Consider the following 17,455-nt stretch of genomic DNA (forward strand, 5'->3'; position numbering starts at 1 on the left):
CCCGGCGCGCCGGGGATCCGCCGGGCCCGCCCCAGGGGGGGACACGCAGCCCGTGCAGCGGCGGTGCGGAGAAGACGGACGTCACCTCTCCCCACATCGGGAGTTTGTGGGGAAAAAGAGTTCGGTTTGCCCCGGCGTTCCACGAACACCCCCTCGCAGCGTTTCTGCTCTGCCGCCGCACAGCCGCGGTCACACATCCAAACCATTCAGTGCTCTCATTAATACAAACTTGCACAAAATACAGTTTCCTTTTCGAATAACTCAATCCTCCGCCCTAGGAGGATGAGCGCAACTTTACGGCACGGATTTATCTACGTTAACGTGCCCGCGGCGTGCCACCCCGCCCCAGCGACGCTCCCACTTTCCCCGCTACGGCCCGACATCAGCGCCGGGAGATTTACAGCGGCGCAGTCCTCCCAACCCCCCCGCCCCTCGCACACCGCTGGGGCTCCGGCAGCCGGCGCGCAGCGCGCCCCTGGCCTGCGGGACGCCTCCGGGCCGCGAGCAAGGTTGCGAGCGGACGCTGCCCGGCCCAGGGCCGTGGCCGTGCGCGTCGCCGTGCCCGCGCCCCCCGCGCCCCGCCCGCCGGTCCCGCTCCGGCCGCACCCGGTGCCGCGATTGGCCGCGCCGCTGACAGCTCGGCGGCGATTGTAGGAGGCGCGCTCCGCCCCTCCGCCGCGGCCGGGGCCCATTCATAAAGTAACCACGGCGCCAGCGCGCCCAGAGCCGCGCGGACACGCGGAGGAGGAGAAAGAGGAGAGGCGCGCACAGCCAGGGGTGGGGAGGGGGAGGAGAAGCGCTCCCGGGCATACCGCACCGCCCTCCTCCCGCCCGGGATAACACAGTGTGTGCAAAGAAAAACAAACCCCAACAATCCGTGCCGAGCCGCAGGACGGGGATGAGCGAGCGCAGAGAGGGCGCACAACTCTGCGAGTAACGATCGCGGGAGCCGCGCAGCTCCGGGGGCAGAAGGGCACCCGGCGGCACCCGGGCACGCACCGAGAGCGGACCGAGGGCGGCGGCCGGACGGGGCTCGCTCAGCGCTCGGGGCGCCGCTCGCCTTTCTCCTCCTCCTCCTCCTCTCGCGCCGCGGGCGGTGCCAAACTTCGCCGCCGACCGGCGCTTCTGCGGGGAACTCCTGCGCGACTTCGCTCGGGCTCTTCCGATTCCATGAACTGCTGAAGCGGCCGTGCAGCGGCGCGGGGGGGCGGGCGCCCGAGCGCAGCGGCAGCATCCACCTCCCGGCCCCCGCCGCCCCCGGGCCGGGGCAGCGCCGGGCCGCGCCGCTTCGTGCCGCCTCCTCCTCCTCCGCCCCGCGCTGCCGCCGTCCGCCCGGCGGGGGCGGGGGTGCCCGAACCGGCCGCTGCCCTCCGCCAAGCTGCAGCCCCCGCTAAAGCATTGGATCCCTCAACGTACTGCGAGAGCCCGGTGTACAGCCCGGACCTGTGCCCCAACATGATCGCCGCCCAGGCCAAGCTGGTGTACCAGCTCAACAAGTACTACACGGAGCGCTGCCAGGCGCGCAAGGCGGCCATCGCCAAGACCATCCGCGAGGTGTGCAAGGTGGTGTCGGACGTGCTGAAGGAGGTGGAGGTGCAGGAGCCGCGCTTCATCAGCTCGCTGAGCGAGATCGACGCCCGCTACGAGGGGCTGGAGGTGATCTCGCCCACCGAGTTCGAGGTGGTGCTCTACCTCAACCAGATGGGCGTCTTCAACTTCGTGGACGACGGCTCCCTGCCGGGCTGCGCCGTGCTCAAGCTGAGCGACGGCCGCAAGCGCAGCATGTCGCTCTGGGTGGAGTTCATCACGGCCTCGGGCTACCTGTCGGCGCGCAAGATCCGCTCCCGCTTCCAGACGCTGGTGGCCCAGGCCGTGGACAAGTGCAGCTACCGCGACGTGGTGAAGATGATCGCGGACACGAGCGAGGTGAAGCTGCGCATCCGCGAGCGCTACGTGGTGCAGATCACGCCCGCCTTCAAGTGCACGGGCATCTGGCCGCGCAGCGCGGCGCAGTGGCCCATGCCGCACATCCCCTGGCCCGGCCCCAACCGCGTGGCCGAGGTGAAGGCGGAAGGCTTCAACCTGCTCTCCAAGGAGTGCTACTCGCTGACGGGCAAGCAGAGCTCGGCCGAGAGCGACGCCTGGGTGCTGCAGTTCGGCGAGGCCGAGAACCGCCTGCTGATGGGCGGCTGCCGCAACAAGTGCCTCTCGGTGCTCAAGACGCTGCGGGACCGGCACCTGGAGCTGCCCGGGCAGCCGCTCAACAACTACCACATGAAGACGCTGCTGCTGTACGAGTGCGAGAAGCACCCGCGGGAAACCGACTGGGACGAGGCGTGCCTGGGCGACCGCCTCAACGGCATCCTGCTGCAGCTCATCTCCTGCCTGCAGTGCCGCCGCTGCCCGCACTACTTCCTGCCCAACCTCGACCTCTTTCAGGGCAAGCCCCACTCGGCCCTAGAGAGCGCCGCCAAACAGACCTGGAGGCTGGCCCGGGAGATCCTCACCAATCCCAAAAGCCTCGACAAACTATAGGGCCGGCGCCCGGGCGCACGCCGCTCGCCCCCCGGTACCGCGGCGGCCGCAGACTGCTACGGATCGGCGCCGCCCGCGGGGACGGCCCCCCCGCGCCTCTCCTCCTCCGCTCCGGCCCCGGCGCAAAGGGAAGCGCTCGGACTTTTGCCACGGCCAAACGAAAGCCCAAAGGTACATTTTCCAATCCCTGTATAGTCCTTTTCTTACTCTCTCTTTCTTGTCTGCCTGAATGTTGTCACCAAGTGAAAAATTATTTAACTATATGTACAAATTGCCCTTTAAAAAAAAAAGTTTTACCGATGTTAAATGTATTTCGGCGCCGAGGTCAGATGATGTGCCCCACCACTGACTTGTTGCAAATAGTAATAAAAATATCACTTTAACTTTACTCGGACTTTTCGTGCATGGTTCTTAAGTTCGGGCCGATAGGGCCCTTCCGAACCGCAGAAGCAACACTTAAAAACCAAAACCCGAAGCGGGACCGCAGACTGAACGCGAGCCTCCCGCTCGGCGCATTCCCTCCCGCTTCTCCGCGTTCCCTCGGTTTCCCGTTAAAACGGGGCACTGAGAAAACCCTTTGCTCTGTGTGCGAGCACCGCCGAACCGCGTTACACTTGTGTGGCCTTCCCCCCTCCGCCCTGACCCACGCGGAGCATCGCCCCGCTCCAGGCAGACAGCCCGCGGCGTTTCTCTGTGCATCGGGCGCGCTCGTTTTCGCTTCCAGCTTTTTAAAAATTCCTTTTTTTTTTTTTCCCCCTACTAAACCTCGAGCGCTTGTATTTTGCTTTACAAATTCCCCGTGCGAACGCGCCGTCCCATTGGACTTGGACGCGAAGTACAGAGCTACCCTGGATAGTGACGGCGCGTCCCCCCGCACCGCTCGCTATGCCGAAGCGGCACGAAGGCTGCAGGTTTCCCCGCGGGCTGCGCGCTCGGGGCAAGGCGCGGGGCCGGGGGCTCCCGGGATTCCCAGCGCCGCGCCCTCCACCCGCAGCTTAACTTCCCCGCCTTGGAAATGTTTGCAGCATTCTTCAGCGCTAACGGCGCTCTCGTTAGCTGCTCCGCTCCCTCCCGCCCGGACAGGCTTCCAAGTCGGTTCGCAGCATTTCGAGCAAGTTTTGGCGTCCCTCGGAGGGGACGCGAAAGGCAACTTCTTGCTCCGAAACGCCGCTTCCGTTTCTTTGCGGACGGATCCGGAAAGAAACAGCCGTTCCCGTTCGGGTCGCTCTAGTCTTTCCGCGGAAACGAAGCGAGAGCCCCGAGCAGCGCGGCGGGGCCGGGGCCGCGGCAGGGAGGGATGCGGTGCAGCCCGCCGGCCCCCGGCTCACCTGGCAGCGCGGCCGTTTCCGTGGGAAAAATAGTCCCGAGCGCCAGCGCTGATCTTATCGGCACGCGTAGCATCGCCAGCGCTGCGCTCGTTCAGCACCTTGTCACACCGTTTTCTTTTCGGTACTTTGGACAAACAGACAAGTAACTTAAATTTATCAAGCGGACGAAGCCTCGTTAATTAAGCGGGCCTTCCGAGCTACTCTGCTTCGGGGTTTGAGTTTTAGGGGCATACCACAGAGCAGTTCCAGGCACTGCTAGTAAGGTACGGCGATCCCGGCGGAGGGTGGGGCAGGGAGGTGTTAATGCTTAAACGCGAGCTGCAGCGGGAGCTCACCGCTATTTCAAATCAAAAATCACACATTTAATTTTTAGCCCTCCCCCCGAAAAAAAGATATTACGATATATATATTTTTAAAGCCTTGTAGTGAAAGTACCATCGCAAACTGAATGTAAGAGATGTAGCCCATACTTCACATAATTGACTCCTTTTCTAAGAAGCTAAGGAAAATGTCTCAGATGCAAAATGAAAGACAGTCAAAGCAAAGGAGAGTTCTGCCCGCGGGCAGGGAAACAGCCACTCCCAACTATTAGAAAACAGGAGAAAAGAAAGCGAGCCGAATGTGGCAACATCCCCACAAACCAGGTCACAGAAATGGTGAGAATTCTTAACTGCGCTTAACCGTCCTGCACGGAAAGCAGAAATGCAGAGTGACGCAGACCTGTAAGGTTTTTCTCCTGCTGGTACAGTGCACGGCAGAACACTGAAGATGGAGGATCAAGTACAGCAACTTGTCCTCACATTTCATATTTAGACGTTTCCTACCGTTACGTATTTTAGAAAGTGCTATGCAAATAGGAAGTAAATCAAAAATGTAACAGCTGTTTCACACTTAAAATAATTTCCAAAATGCTTCAGGACCAAAAGTTAAATTTCATTTATGGTACAACATAAAATCACTCTTTGAACTACAATTTTACACGAGCAACTAGCTAGAAGGGTTTGAGAGTGTTCTTTCAAAATAAATTCTTTCCTCGATAGGATTCGATGATCCCAGCTTTCAGACCGTATTTAATACAGACGAGAGCCATTCACTCCACAGGAACTAAGAACCACACCGGTGCTTAACACACAGGGCACTGCCGACAGATCAGCACAAACCACTACGTCTTCTGGTGACTTTTTTCCCTTCACCAAGAAATTACCACCATGTTTAACAATAAGCAGATATTTTAAAGACCGGGAGACATCAATGTGCTTAAAATGGCATACAAGAATATTTGCTAGTAACACGTCATGCTTTTGAAACACTGCCGCGATGCCGTGTAAAACATTCAAGTGTAACCTTATTAAGCTAATCTCAGAATATACTGCCCCTGAAATTGGAATTTTACGGAAAGGTTTCTCATTTTAAACAAACTCTGGCCATCAAGTAACTCAGAGCAAATAAAGTTTGTGAAAATTAACAAGTCAGTTTGAGAACATATTTTTAAGAGGGCAATTAAGTTTTCTGCTTAGGCACCATAAATAGTAACAGGCCCCATAAAATCTGTTATATAACAATACGATACAGAAGCAGTGAAAACTTAAGAGCATAGGAGGTTAAGCACAATGTTATGGTGGCGTTACGTGAACAGAGGAAAGTAAAACAAAGCGTTTGGGCTAACAGCCTCGCTGGACTTTCCTGTGTTCACATAGGCCTGTGATTCAAGATGTCTTTATTTCAGATGCCTCCCTGGAGCTTTATTCGCAGCAAGCTAATTAACATTCAAGTAGGGTCGAATTGTGGGTGGGGGGGGGGGCACAGGGAGGAGAGGAGGTGTCGCTTAAGAGAAGTTTGCTAACATTTACGGTCAGTCGCAAACTTACTAAAGCAGGAGCACTGAGGGCCAATAGAGGTAAAGGGAGCAGAATGAAGAATTAAAGGGCTCGGGTAATTTGTCATCATCTCTCAGAGCTCAGGGTCAATGATCTCTTACCTTCGGGTCGATTTTCTTAAAACTGGGATCTTCTTCATCCACCTCGAAGTAGAGCTCGGAAAGAGTGATGGACAGAGTGCCTTTCACCACCACCGAGGGTGCCACCAGCTGAGCTGGTGCGCTCAGGGCAACCGGACCTGCCAAAGAGTGCAAACACCAACCATTTTCACAATTAATTGCTTTTCAAACCCAGAGTATGAAAATAAATAAAACAAAGATCTTAGCTCTTCCTTAAAAGCCAAGAATCTTTTTATCCCAGAAGAGAACATATGTAACAGATTTACAGTTTCTCTGTTCTGCACAAAATTGAAGCCGCTACAATTGCCAACTGATGCATACATTATAGATAGCAGAGCCGGCTTTAGCATGGCAAGATATGGTTTTCACTCAGACACATTTTCTTTTTGAGAAACTTCAGTGGTTGCATTCCTTCTGTTGTATGCAATATAAGGAGTGCACACACACACACTTGAAATCTTACTGTCAAATGCGTTCTGTAAGTACCGGAGAGTTTCAATAGCTTTCAACAAAGATGAACAGAGCAGTCAAGGCTCAAAGTTGTCTGATTGTGAAGTGTTCCTTCTTGGATGATAGAAATCTATCGCTAAAGTTACACAGACTCACGGAGCCTACAGTAAAATGTTTTAAAGATGCTTTTGATTTCACATTAAATATTTTGCAAGGATTCCATATAGCGTTAGTGTAGCTCGGGGACTATGGGAGTAAACAGCTGGAGGGTTGGTTTCCAACTGAATGAATTTTTATTGGAATAATAACATCTCCACAGGGCTTATCACGGGGACAAATCAGACGACCACTGAAAACAATAGGTTCGGCACAGATCTGGCAATAGGGGATCTATTATATAAACTAATACGCACAGAAAGAAAACAGGTTAGGTTTGTCATTCGGCTGATTATGACGTAAGGAAATGAAGTTCCTTGGCTGCAGTATTATCTGGCTTTTATAAAACAGCTAAAGATATGAAAGTGACACTGACGATTTTAATAAAGCATCTAAAAATGAGGTACACACGTTCAGGTAATCAATGTGAGAATAACTGACAAAAAATTCAGATGAATTGTCATTTCCATCAATTGTTAGGAGGGTGACGGTCCTTAATCTCGCATCAATCTCAATGTGCGCCACTAGGACAAAAGAAGAGATGCTCTGCTGAGATCAGAGCAGCTTTGCCCTCTATTCCCAATGTACAAATACATTGTGTTTGCAGATGGGCATGAGATAGCTGCAGAACTGCCATGATTTCCCAAAGCTCACCCCTACAAATGGATGAAATAAGCAGCTATGTGTTCTTTTGCTGTCTCCCTTTGCCCTCTGTACATTAGCATGTAATCCAGAGGAGAAATAACATTTTTTCAATCACTCCCAGACATTCAATTACAGGGCAAGCAGACAGCTGCAGAAGCTGGGGCAGTCCAGGTCCTGTAGAAGACCCCTGACAATTTCCACTTCATTTCTAACCCACACCACTTTATTAGCGAGGATTACTTCTTAATCCTGTTGCCATTGTCAAGATTATATAATTAAACTCCCCTTTCACCTCTATTACTGTATGAATGTATTACTAGAAGCAATGAATATATAATAAAAGAGAAGGAAACAGAGAAGGCTGTTGAGAAGAAAGCTCATGGTAGTAAGGAAAGAAAAAGATTCACATATATTAAATGCTATTATTCTCCCGCTTCTTTCTTTTACTTCACCATTCCTACCCAAGTTGACTTTTTTTGATTATGCTGTATTTTTAAATCTGTTTTTAAAAACTGAAAAGAGTGGAAAGCCGTTCAGACAAGGGATGAGCAAACTGACAATAAATAATCGCTTCCACTAATTTCACTAAATTATCATAATGTAGGCTCATAATATCAGGTCCTCAGGAAACCAGAATTATCCAAGAAATGTCATTTTTCTCTAAAGAAAATGAGCAAGGGATACCAGCTGAGAAAGCAGAAGAACATAGAGAAATTTGGTTTTTTGAGTAATCCCATGCCCCTCGAATAACAATGAAGACACTCTGTAACCCCCAGTCCCAAAACCAAGGAAGTTACTATTTACGTTCTGAACTGTACAGAATGGACTCATTCCACTTGGATTGCAACATCAGCAAAGGCTGCACAAAACTTGGTAAAATTCATCAAGTTCAAGGAACTGAAGTACTGTTTTTTTTTTTCTTACAGGAAAAGTGAAGTCAAATATGGGTATGGTGGAGAAGGGACTTGAACTGGGGAGATGACAAGGGGCTTAAAGGAGTTAAATTCAGTGATTGTACAGATCCTTCAAATGCAAGTGAATAATTAATATGTGAAATTTTATAAACTGAGGGGAAAAAAATGGAAATTCTCCAAAGCCTTTAATTACGAACTTGCCTAACTGCCCACAGGGCCTTATGTTTTGAGGAGTGAAACAAGGTCAAAAATAAAGGAAGCTCTTGGCTGAGTAGAGCTGCTTTTCCTAAAGACAGTTTCCTAGAACACAGGCATCTGCTCTGGAAGGCAGAAGGTTATAAAAATCTGAGATAGAAAATGCACAACTTTCCTCAAGTAAATCCCCAGCATCAGACGTGTACAGAAAAATGATGTTAACAATTCAGTTATGGGCAGGAACATTGTATTGGTGTGTATTGCAAAGTACTATTCACTGCAGAGCTGGCGAGATGAGAACTTAAGCAGTAAGGAGGCTGAGGAGAAATCAGATAGCTGCAGTTACCGGTTAGGTTCTCCACTTCTCTCTCCTCAATGAATGACGTGATATCGTCGTCGCCTTCCAAGAGAATCTCACTTTCTGAGTTCTGATTTCCTAAGGCTTGACTCTTGATAGACTGCTTTCCCTTAACAAGTATATCTTCATCGGGAGCTGCAACGAGAAAGGTTCTGTCAGGTCTCGGGGACAAAGGAGCATAGCGTTGTGTTTTTTTGTACAAAAAAGAAAGTTCATAAAAGAAAACGCAGTTTGGGACTACCTATGGGAAGCAGCTGCCTTAATCCTCTAATGTTAGGACACAACCAGTTTTAATCCTATTAAGCCTGCTCAAAATTACCCGGAGCACTCCGCAGCGGCTAACTGCGCCGCAAGCGTTGACGGCAGCGCTGGGGAGCCTGCCCACAAGCGGCTCTTCCGCGCGGCTCCCGTCCGCACGCCCATCGCCGACTCCCGGCCAGGCTCCGAGCCCCGCTCCGTCCCGGCGGCGGCGGCGGCGGCGGCGGCGGCGGCGGCGGCGAGCGGAGCCGCTTCCCCGCACGCCCCGGGAGGGCACCGGGCGGGGCGGCGGGACGGCTCCCCTCGCTTCCCCGGCGGGAGGGCGAGGAGGACGGCCGCGTGCACCTGCCCTCAGGAAGCGCAGGGACCTCCGGCGGGAACCTGCGCGTGCCGGCGGCGCCGCGAGACAGGCGGGAGCGAGCAGCTCGTGCTGCCGCCGCGCGCTTCGGGCGGAGCCGGGGCCCGCGGAGCCACAGCGGCGAGCCGGGAGCGGCCCCATCGCCGCCGCGCGGGCCCTGCGGCGGTTTTGCTTAGCTTACAAGCTCAAAGCAGCAGTAAAACAAAACCAAAACCAAAACAAAACAAAAAAAAACGAAGACGAGAGCTCACTACACAGGAGCTAGCACTGTGGTAAAAGGAAAAAAAGCAAAAGAAGAAAAAGTCAAAACGCACACGTTCTCCCTACTCCCCCTCACCCCCCCTCCGCCCCGAAGTTTAATACGAGCCCGCTATTTCTTAAATATATTGAGAATGGCCGTGGCACTGCGCCTTTGAAAACCATGCACCACGAGCAACTCGCTGCAACACGTTGCTCACTGCTGTCTCGGAGCACTGCCACATAGGACAGGAGTTCTGCTGCTTGTTTGAAACCAAAATGTTAACGTGCAAACATTTACAGCAGGAGCCAAGTCCCCAGTGGCGAGTTATAAAGTTTAAATTAACTAAATATATGCACATAAATTGCAAGTAATAGATTTCGCAATTAAGTGAAAAATAACAAAATAATAAAAATAAAAGCCTAAAATATCCCAACAAATGCCCCGTGCTTGCTGTGGACAGTACCAAAAAAAAAAAAAAGAAAGAAAGAAAGAAAGAAAAGAAGCAAAAAATGTTCATCTTGCCATACAGAATACGCTTCCATTTCTGCAGGATAATTTCTCCCCAAACCATCACTGCCACTTGTACGTAAGCAATAAGTAAAAAGTAAATTATCAAAAAGCTTTAACAGCATCGTACAAACCCAGGTTTTACTTTCTTCTACAACATACCCATGTAAACAATGATAACTCTGATTCTGGAATTGTTCAGTGTGAGCTGAAACCCTTCTTGTCATGGAAATATGCAGCTGATGGTTAGAAGGGTTTTCCTGTAATTAACTCCCCCTGGAGGATTTTAAGTTAGCAGCAGTAAAATTACCGACAGAGTACTAACACACACCACATGCACTGGCACTCCGCAGCCCAGCAGCTTTCTGCTGAAGATCAAAAAAGTAAAATAGAACAAAACCATTCAGTGGATAAAACAGAGGAGAATCAGCATTTTTTTTCCTTTTCTTTTTTTTACTTTTTAATGCTGGCAAAGGACATGTGTTGTTTCAGACCCCATCCACATTTTGGCCTCCTTCTCTATAAGATGCTATTTTGAACTTGCCTTCTACCTATTCTTCTCACTTAAGACCAAAAGCCAAAATCTAAGGTTAATGCCTCTAAATTCAGCACAACTTGTGACACGTCCTGTCATCCTACCATTAAGAAAAAATAAAATCAGTATGGCAACTTCCAACCGAAGAGGATCAAGCAACACAAATCCATACCTCCTGCCTCACCTTCCCTCACCCAGATATTTCTTTCCCAAACTATCTTATAGCAATCCAGAAACACACGCATTGCAGAACTGCCTTTTTCAAGAGGGGATTTGAGACAGAGGTTCTTTTAGTCCATATTTGTAAACTGTTTTCATTCTGTCATCTCTTTGCATAGTTAGCTACCCATACTTCCTGACCTGCACACCGGTGTGCAGGACTGTGTACACATGCAAGCGCATGGCACTGCGGCACAGGGCCACACACTGCACGCACTGACTGCAGCCAGGCAGCACACTGAGCCCGGATCTGCTTGTTCTGCACCGGGCTGAACAAAGCACTGTGCCTACAGCCCGCAGGCACAAGAGCATGCAAGTATCAGTGCAGAAATGGAATACAATCCACATCGATTCGCCTATGCTTTGCAGATGAATGCACTTCTGTAGGCCACAGTCTAGTTCTTTCTGTATTTACCAACTAGAGATGTATGCCACCACGTGGCACGTTCGGTTCCCACGCACGTGCAGGGCTGATCTGACGCCCCAGGTCCCAAACCCTGCTCAGCCATCTGCTAGGGCAGGCTGCTTTCTGCCAGACCCGCCCCTTCTTGGCACCACTGCACCTCCTGGCTCTGGCCCTGCAGATCTCCATTCATTCACATGCACGTTTTCAAGCTCAAGACCAAAAGGTACAACCTACGTTGTGCACAGGAGATGACAACCTGCTGGCAGCGTGTTTACATGGCACACTCGTTTCTTTGGCACATTTCCCTATTGCACTTCCACACAACCTTTCCCAAACAGATCGGTAAGGCCCACTTAGTTCAAGGAGCTTTTTCCAAACGTATCTGCATAGAGCCTCATTCATTCCAGTTGCATCTCTGGAACACTTGGGTGTAAAAATAATCATTTAGCTCACAACATTCACAGAAGGGCAGGTTATTCTGAATTATTTGTCCACAACTTTGAGAAGAAATAAAATTTTAGGATATGTTAAAAAAATATAGTATCAGAAAGCACCATGCAGAAGGTAATTTACTACTACAGTTTGTAATTTTAATGTCTGGCAAATATATTAGAAAAAGCAATTATGGGAAAAGATGCATTACAAAAAATTCCTCTCACTTTGTTTTATAAGAAAGGCAGGCCTCCTAGAAGCTCCCCTAAGTTGTTATTATTATTATTATTTTTAAGACAACATGGGGAAAAATAAGCACTTTCCCACCAGATTTTTAAAATATTATTTTTAAGACTTCTTTTTCATCCCTTGAGCTAAGGCAAAGACAACTGACCAGTCAAGTTCAATATTGTACACTATCAGTGCTCCACGCTTTTAGTCACGATGTTCTGAGCACAGCTCCAACTGCAACACAACTGCTCTCCAGCCCATGCCACCCCCGCCCAGTTCTTAAGAAATGTGAATTAAAACAAATAAAGAGACAAAATCACCTGTTAACAAGCCAGATACTGCATTTTCAAGCAGATAAAGATTATCCTGCAAAATCACATACTGGGGGGTCAAGCTCCAACTAGGACAGGCTTCAATTACTCATTTTTGCACGATGTTAGCTTCCAGGAATAGAATTCTGACTTTCACACCTCTACAATTTATAAATATTTTGGTTTCGTTTCTAAACAGTAAGTGGAAAGAGAAAACAGAAAAGAGTTAACTCTTTCCATCCCAAACTATCCTCACCTCTCTTTCTGCCACCCCCCAGTACGCTACTAGACTGACTTTTATAAACATCCATTTTGGAAAGATTTTTTTTTCCTGTGAAAAATTACCTAAAGCCTTTTCTTCCCCCAGGCAAGTTAATGTGAACTTGGGAATGGCAATTAAATTGTCAGAATTAAAAAATTTGTTTTTAACTAGAAGGTAGCCAGAAGTATAGTCATGGGGCTGGTATTGATTGTCTGAAGAGAGAACATCAGTCTTCAGGTATTTATTCTGCCACCTCTGCACCAGAGGCTCTCCTTCAAATCAAATCAATCCCTGGAAAAGATTGGTTCTTGCTACTAAGACGCACAACGAGGCTGCAACAGAGCTGATTGTCGTTGTTCTCTGTAGGTTTTACCGAACAATATCTAGGCTTCTGATTGTTTCTGAAGCTTTTTCACAGTTGCAAATTGTGATCTTTGCTCGACTGTGAGCTCTCTGGGACAGGGAATACATCTGATTTGATTTGCAAGACACTCAGCAGTTGCTAATGTGTACTTACCAGTGTACTAAAATCCATGCTAGCAAGCATGCAATAGTACTTTTCCATTATTTATGCATTATTTTCCCTTTCGGCAAGATCCCGTATGTCCAATTTCAGGTTTTTGTTTTGTTCTGTTTTCTTTTTTTAGAAAAGCTTAAATAGGCAGTAGGGAACCTTTGATTCATCATTTTGAAATGCTTTTTCTTCAGAGACACATAAAATTAATTGAAATAGAATAAATAATGATAAATTATTGATAAGTAATCATAACACATGAAGGAAAATTCTACTGCAAATTCCAAGGATATTCATATCCTGGAATCAGGGCCTGAAAATCTGGTTATGAAAATCTGAAAACAATGGTACTTTCTGATCTGAAATTGGTTAATACTAAGAAATTATAAGCACATTTCAGAAACAAACAGATCAAATGATTATTTAGGCTGATCCTTCTGACAGCTGCACCCTCTTGACACACACACACACACACACAAACAACAACAACAACAACAAAATCACTTTTGTATTTGTATACATTATATGTAGCTTCTAGTTGAATTTCAGTTTGTACTTTGGTCATCTTACACCTTGCCAGTGGAGAGTCCAAGAACAAGAGTACTGCATGCCTATCTACAGTCAGGCAGACCGTCATTAGCTGTACTTTCAGAAGTCACAAAAATAATAAGGTAAACTAGAAAATTCACTCGATATATTAATAAACAGAATGACAACAGACAACTAGGGTATTATGCAATTAAATTCAGAATAAAACAACATCAAGAAATTAAATATAACTGAACACTGTAATGGACGTCAAACGCCGAACAGAAGGAATGACAAAAAAAATTAGCCCTATTTCAATTATCACGGTTAGCTACCAGCTATGCATAGGGCTAGTTTTATTCAGCTTTATTTTGTATTGACAAAAATTGTACTCCTGTCAATTACAAACGGAGTATGAGTGATAGCCCTTGAAACAACGGCATGGATTAATGAAAATATCATGTCACTATGAAAGATGAATAATTCTATTAGTGTGCACTCATGTTTCATTCCCATGGAAAAATTAGTTACACAAATACAGGTAGGAGCTGTAAATATTTTGCAGTAAAAATAAGAGTTATTTTTCACTGTTTTGATAAACAATATTAGGATTAAATAGGAACATATGAGGAGAATACTTCAAACTGTGTCAAGACCAATTTAATCTAAACGACACAATTTTTAAAGGGGGCAGTTCTTCTTTATCCAATGGCATTAAACAGAAAGAAATCTTGTGTCATCAAAGTCCACGGCATAGAAACAACAAACAGTATTAACAACAACAAGCCCCAAAGCAAGAAGTGGGTTAATTAATTCTACATCTTGTTCCTCTTTCTATAGAGAATGATGTAGGTCTCTATGAACATTGCTTTTAGATCACTTTATTGACTATTCTCTGTATGGTCATTTATTTTAAAGGACTGATGTCACATTTGGCATTATATCAGCTGACATATTGTAGACATTTTCTTCCAGAAATGGCTCTTTAAGGCTGAGTGCAAGAGGTTAAGATGCTTGATAGAAACTAACTTTATGACAGCGGTGTTCTTCTATGCCCATACAACAGTCTTAATAATTTTAAATTAGCATGAAGTGAATGCCTCCACGTATAATATGCGCGTGTATGTATACATATGCAGTAATTCACAGACTAAAAAAGATAAACAATACCTACAGTTAAATGGTTCTAATCAGTGACGTGCATTCAAGTGGAAGGGTACTGTTTTAACTGTAAGCAAATTATTTTTAAATATAATAAATATTTTTCTTCATTAGATCACAAAGACAAACATTCTAGACTAAAACCCAAAGTTCATTAGCTTTGGCTTTTTATCTTTTGGTTTGTTAGAGTTCTGAAACCAATTATTGCATTTGTTTTATAAATGCATTTCTACAGAACAGACAGCAGCGTGTAGCTGAGTGATCCCTGATAATAAAATGAGGGAAAAAAAAACCTGTTAAAAATGTGATCTGATTTGAAAATCACCCATAGAAGTCGTCAGTACCATTTACTGCTTGAAGAATACTTTATGTTCTGGCATTTGTTACTATTTCTTCCATATCATATTTTTACAGAAGTCTTTGATGACTTAAACACATGCAAAGGTCTGAATAAAGTCTAGCTCTAGAAGTATTATTTTTGTTTTCATCTATCTATAAGGATAGGCAGATATATGCTAAGGCTAACTGAAATAACTGCCATGAATTTCTAACTATTGTCTTTTGAAGTTACTAAGTCATAAACAGGTAATTTACCACAAGAACGTGTGTCCAAGGATTAACGGCAAAATTACATACCCTTTTCCTGTACTAAGAACCGTATTTGTAATCACTGTACGCAAAGCGTGCACAACAAGCCATCTCTCAGCTAGGATGTAATAAGGGTGCTTAACAAATACCAGCATCGCTTATAATAAGCAACGGTCAGCTCATCTGTGTACTGAGCATGTCCAAAATGCAGTGACAAACGTTTTGGCATTTGGGACAATTTTATAGCACGTTCTAGGAAGGAAGGTCTACCCTTCGCTCCAGGTACTGTAACCTGCTGCTACTGGCAAGAAGCGGTTTTTACACTGACCATGTTCTCCGGCTGCTTTTAGTGTCGCTTCAGGATGTGTCGATCCAAGGGGGTTACGCACAAATCGTCGCCGGCGCCGCAAGTCATCTTCCCAGTAGTCAAGGCGCCAGAACTCACGAGGACGACTACAATGAAACAGAGGAGCCACATATGTTAGCAATTATCAAACAGCATGGTAGCACTGAATTTCTGCATAAAGCTCTCCTTGTTTGCACTGCCTTTTTTTTTTCTTCTTTTTTAACCTCCCCCCTTTCTGCAATCTTTTACTTAGGTATGTCCTTGAAAATAACAATATCACCTTCCAGTCTAAGGAACTCCTTTCCCTTTTTTCTTGGAAGGTGAAATGAGCACTAAATACATCATTTTGAAATGAATTGCTGACAGTGTGATCAGTTTCCCCACACTCTAGTGGCATGTGCTCCGATTTCAGCCTCATTTCAGCCTCAGCAGGGCACCTTTCTCAGTGACTGCATTTATAAACCAGAATAGGGAAAAGGCTATTATAAATATGGTATAGCATTACCTATATTAATCAAAGTCTGTCCCCCTTCATTTTTCTTCCTAATTTGTGCCTTTTTGCACAAGGTCAGTAAATCATACCAGGAATTCTTGGTCCAGAAAGTGTTAACTTTAATGAATACCTCAGTTACATGGTTATGTATGTGATAATAAAATATTACTCTGTTTAGATGTGCAGGAATTTAATTAAAATAATCTCTTAAAATATTCATTACATTTAGCCCCTGAGGCTTAGAACAACACAAGAAAATGCATTTCTTTTCCATTTACTGTTTTTAAATAAACCATTCCAGAAGAGTGAAATAGCAATCTATTTCCAAGCAAATCAGATTGGATTTCTGCTTTATGTAGTTGTGTTTTTACATTTAATTAAAAACTACATGTTATGATGTGTAATAATTGCTATATTGAAGGCATACCTTTAAAAAATTATGTCTAGAAAAGGTTATATCAAATTCATTATTTTCCATTGTACGCTCCAAATATATGTAGATCTTTTTAATATGGCCATATATAAGTGCCAGTTACTATCTCGTTAGATGATCATGACTGAACGCCACTGTAAAACAATATTTTAGCCTAGAAAACGTACTAAAAAACCCCCACAATTTCAGGTATAGCAAAATAAACAAACAAAAAATGCCTGATGCATAGAATAGTCATGGTAGGTTTATAGCCTGAAAACATGTATGCTCAAGTTATAAAATACTGGCTTTGTTTGTTAATGTAACTAGTACTAAAACAATAACTGGCAACGTACATATATTCCATCCCTGGTCCAGAAGCTAATAGAAAGCATAGCTGTCAGTAACACTGACAAATGAATAGCCATGACTAATTTACAGATCCCAACGTTAAAAATACCCAATATCTATATTCCTAGTTTCGAGATCTAAAGGCAGAAATTAGTTTTATTTAATGTAAACCCAGGTTTCAAGCACGCACCGTAACAAAAGCCACAACCATTTGCGCAGCCCTCCTTCTAAACACAATTCATAGATATTAAAAAAGCTGACAAAATAATCTTGTTTTAAAAAATGGAGTATACCCCTGCATCTAGATTTGTTAAATTTGTGCCTTTTTCTAACATCAAGGAAAAGGCAGTGCTATTCTTCATCGTCCTGATTTCCTAATTTCTGAAAAATACTTAAGTATTTGCAACAAATATCTCAACATCTTATATTCGCACTTTGTGTGTTATAATCATGCTACAATTTGAGTGCTTTGATTATAAAATCTACTTGGAATAATTAACCAAACAAAGCAGCATAAAACACAGGAAGATTCAAAGCTCGATTAACAACTTAAAATTCTCCTTTAGCAATTATAGAAAAAAGGCAGAATGCAGCTGGCTATGTGCATGCCTTTGATAGTCGGAGAGCATGGATAGGCACTTCATCATTCTGCCTACCTACATTTATCTGTTAAAATTATTATCAAATATCAGCCAGGATGCAGTCGTGAATCACAGACTGCTCCT

General features: G+C 46.0%; 2 protein-coding genes across 5 annotated transcripts in view; one reads left to right on the plus strand and one right to left on the minus strand.

Annotated features, from left to right (window-relative positions):
- The window catches only part of LRBA (LPS responsive beige-like anchor protein), a 377,228-nt gene that overhangs the window by 161,114 nt on the left and 198,659 nt on the right, over positions 1-17,455 (minus strand). For all 4 annotated transcript variants that reach the window (XM_021393535.1, XM_021393537.1, XM_021393538.1 and 1 more), the window contains 3 exons: positions 15,457-15,581; positions 8,566-8,712; positions 5,842-5,978 (listed from right to left, as the gene is read on the minus strand). In XM_021393535.1, the coding sequence (XP_021249210.1) occupies positions 5,842-5,978; positions 8,566-8,712; positions 15,457-15,581 (409 nt within the window). The remainder of the gene's footprint in view (positions 1-5,841; positions 5,979-8,565; positions 8,713-15,456; positions 15,582-17,455) is intronic.
- MAB21L2 (mab-21 like 2) lies at positions 1,327-2,682 on the plus strand. The gene has a single exon (XM_021393539.1). The coding sequence runs from the start codon at positions 1,456-1,458 to the stop codon at positions 2,533-2,535; it is 1,080 nt and encodes a 359-aa protein (XP_021249214.1). The 5' UTR covers positions 1,327-1,455; the 3' UTR covers positions 2,536-2,682.

Source organism: Numida meleagris, chromosome 4 (assembly GCF_002078875.1).
Source record: "Numida meleagris isolate 19003 breed g44 Domestic line chromosome 4, NumMel1.0, whole genome shotgun sequence".
In the NCBI taxonomy this organism is placed as follows: Eukaryota; Metazoa; Chordata; class Aves; order Galliformes; family Numididae; genus Numida; species Numida meleagris.

Coding starts and splice junctions, on each gene's coding strand:
- MAB21L2 (XM_021393539.1), top strand. CDS start 1,456: ATGATCGCCGCCCAGGCCAAGCTGGTGTACCAGCTCAACAAGTACTAC.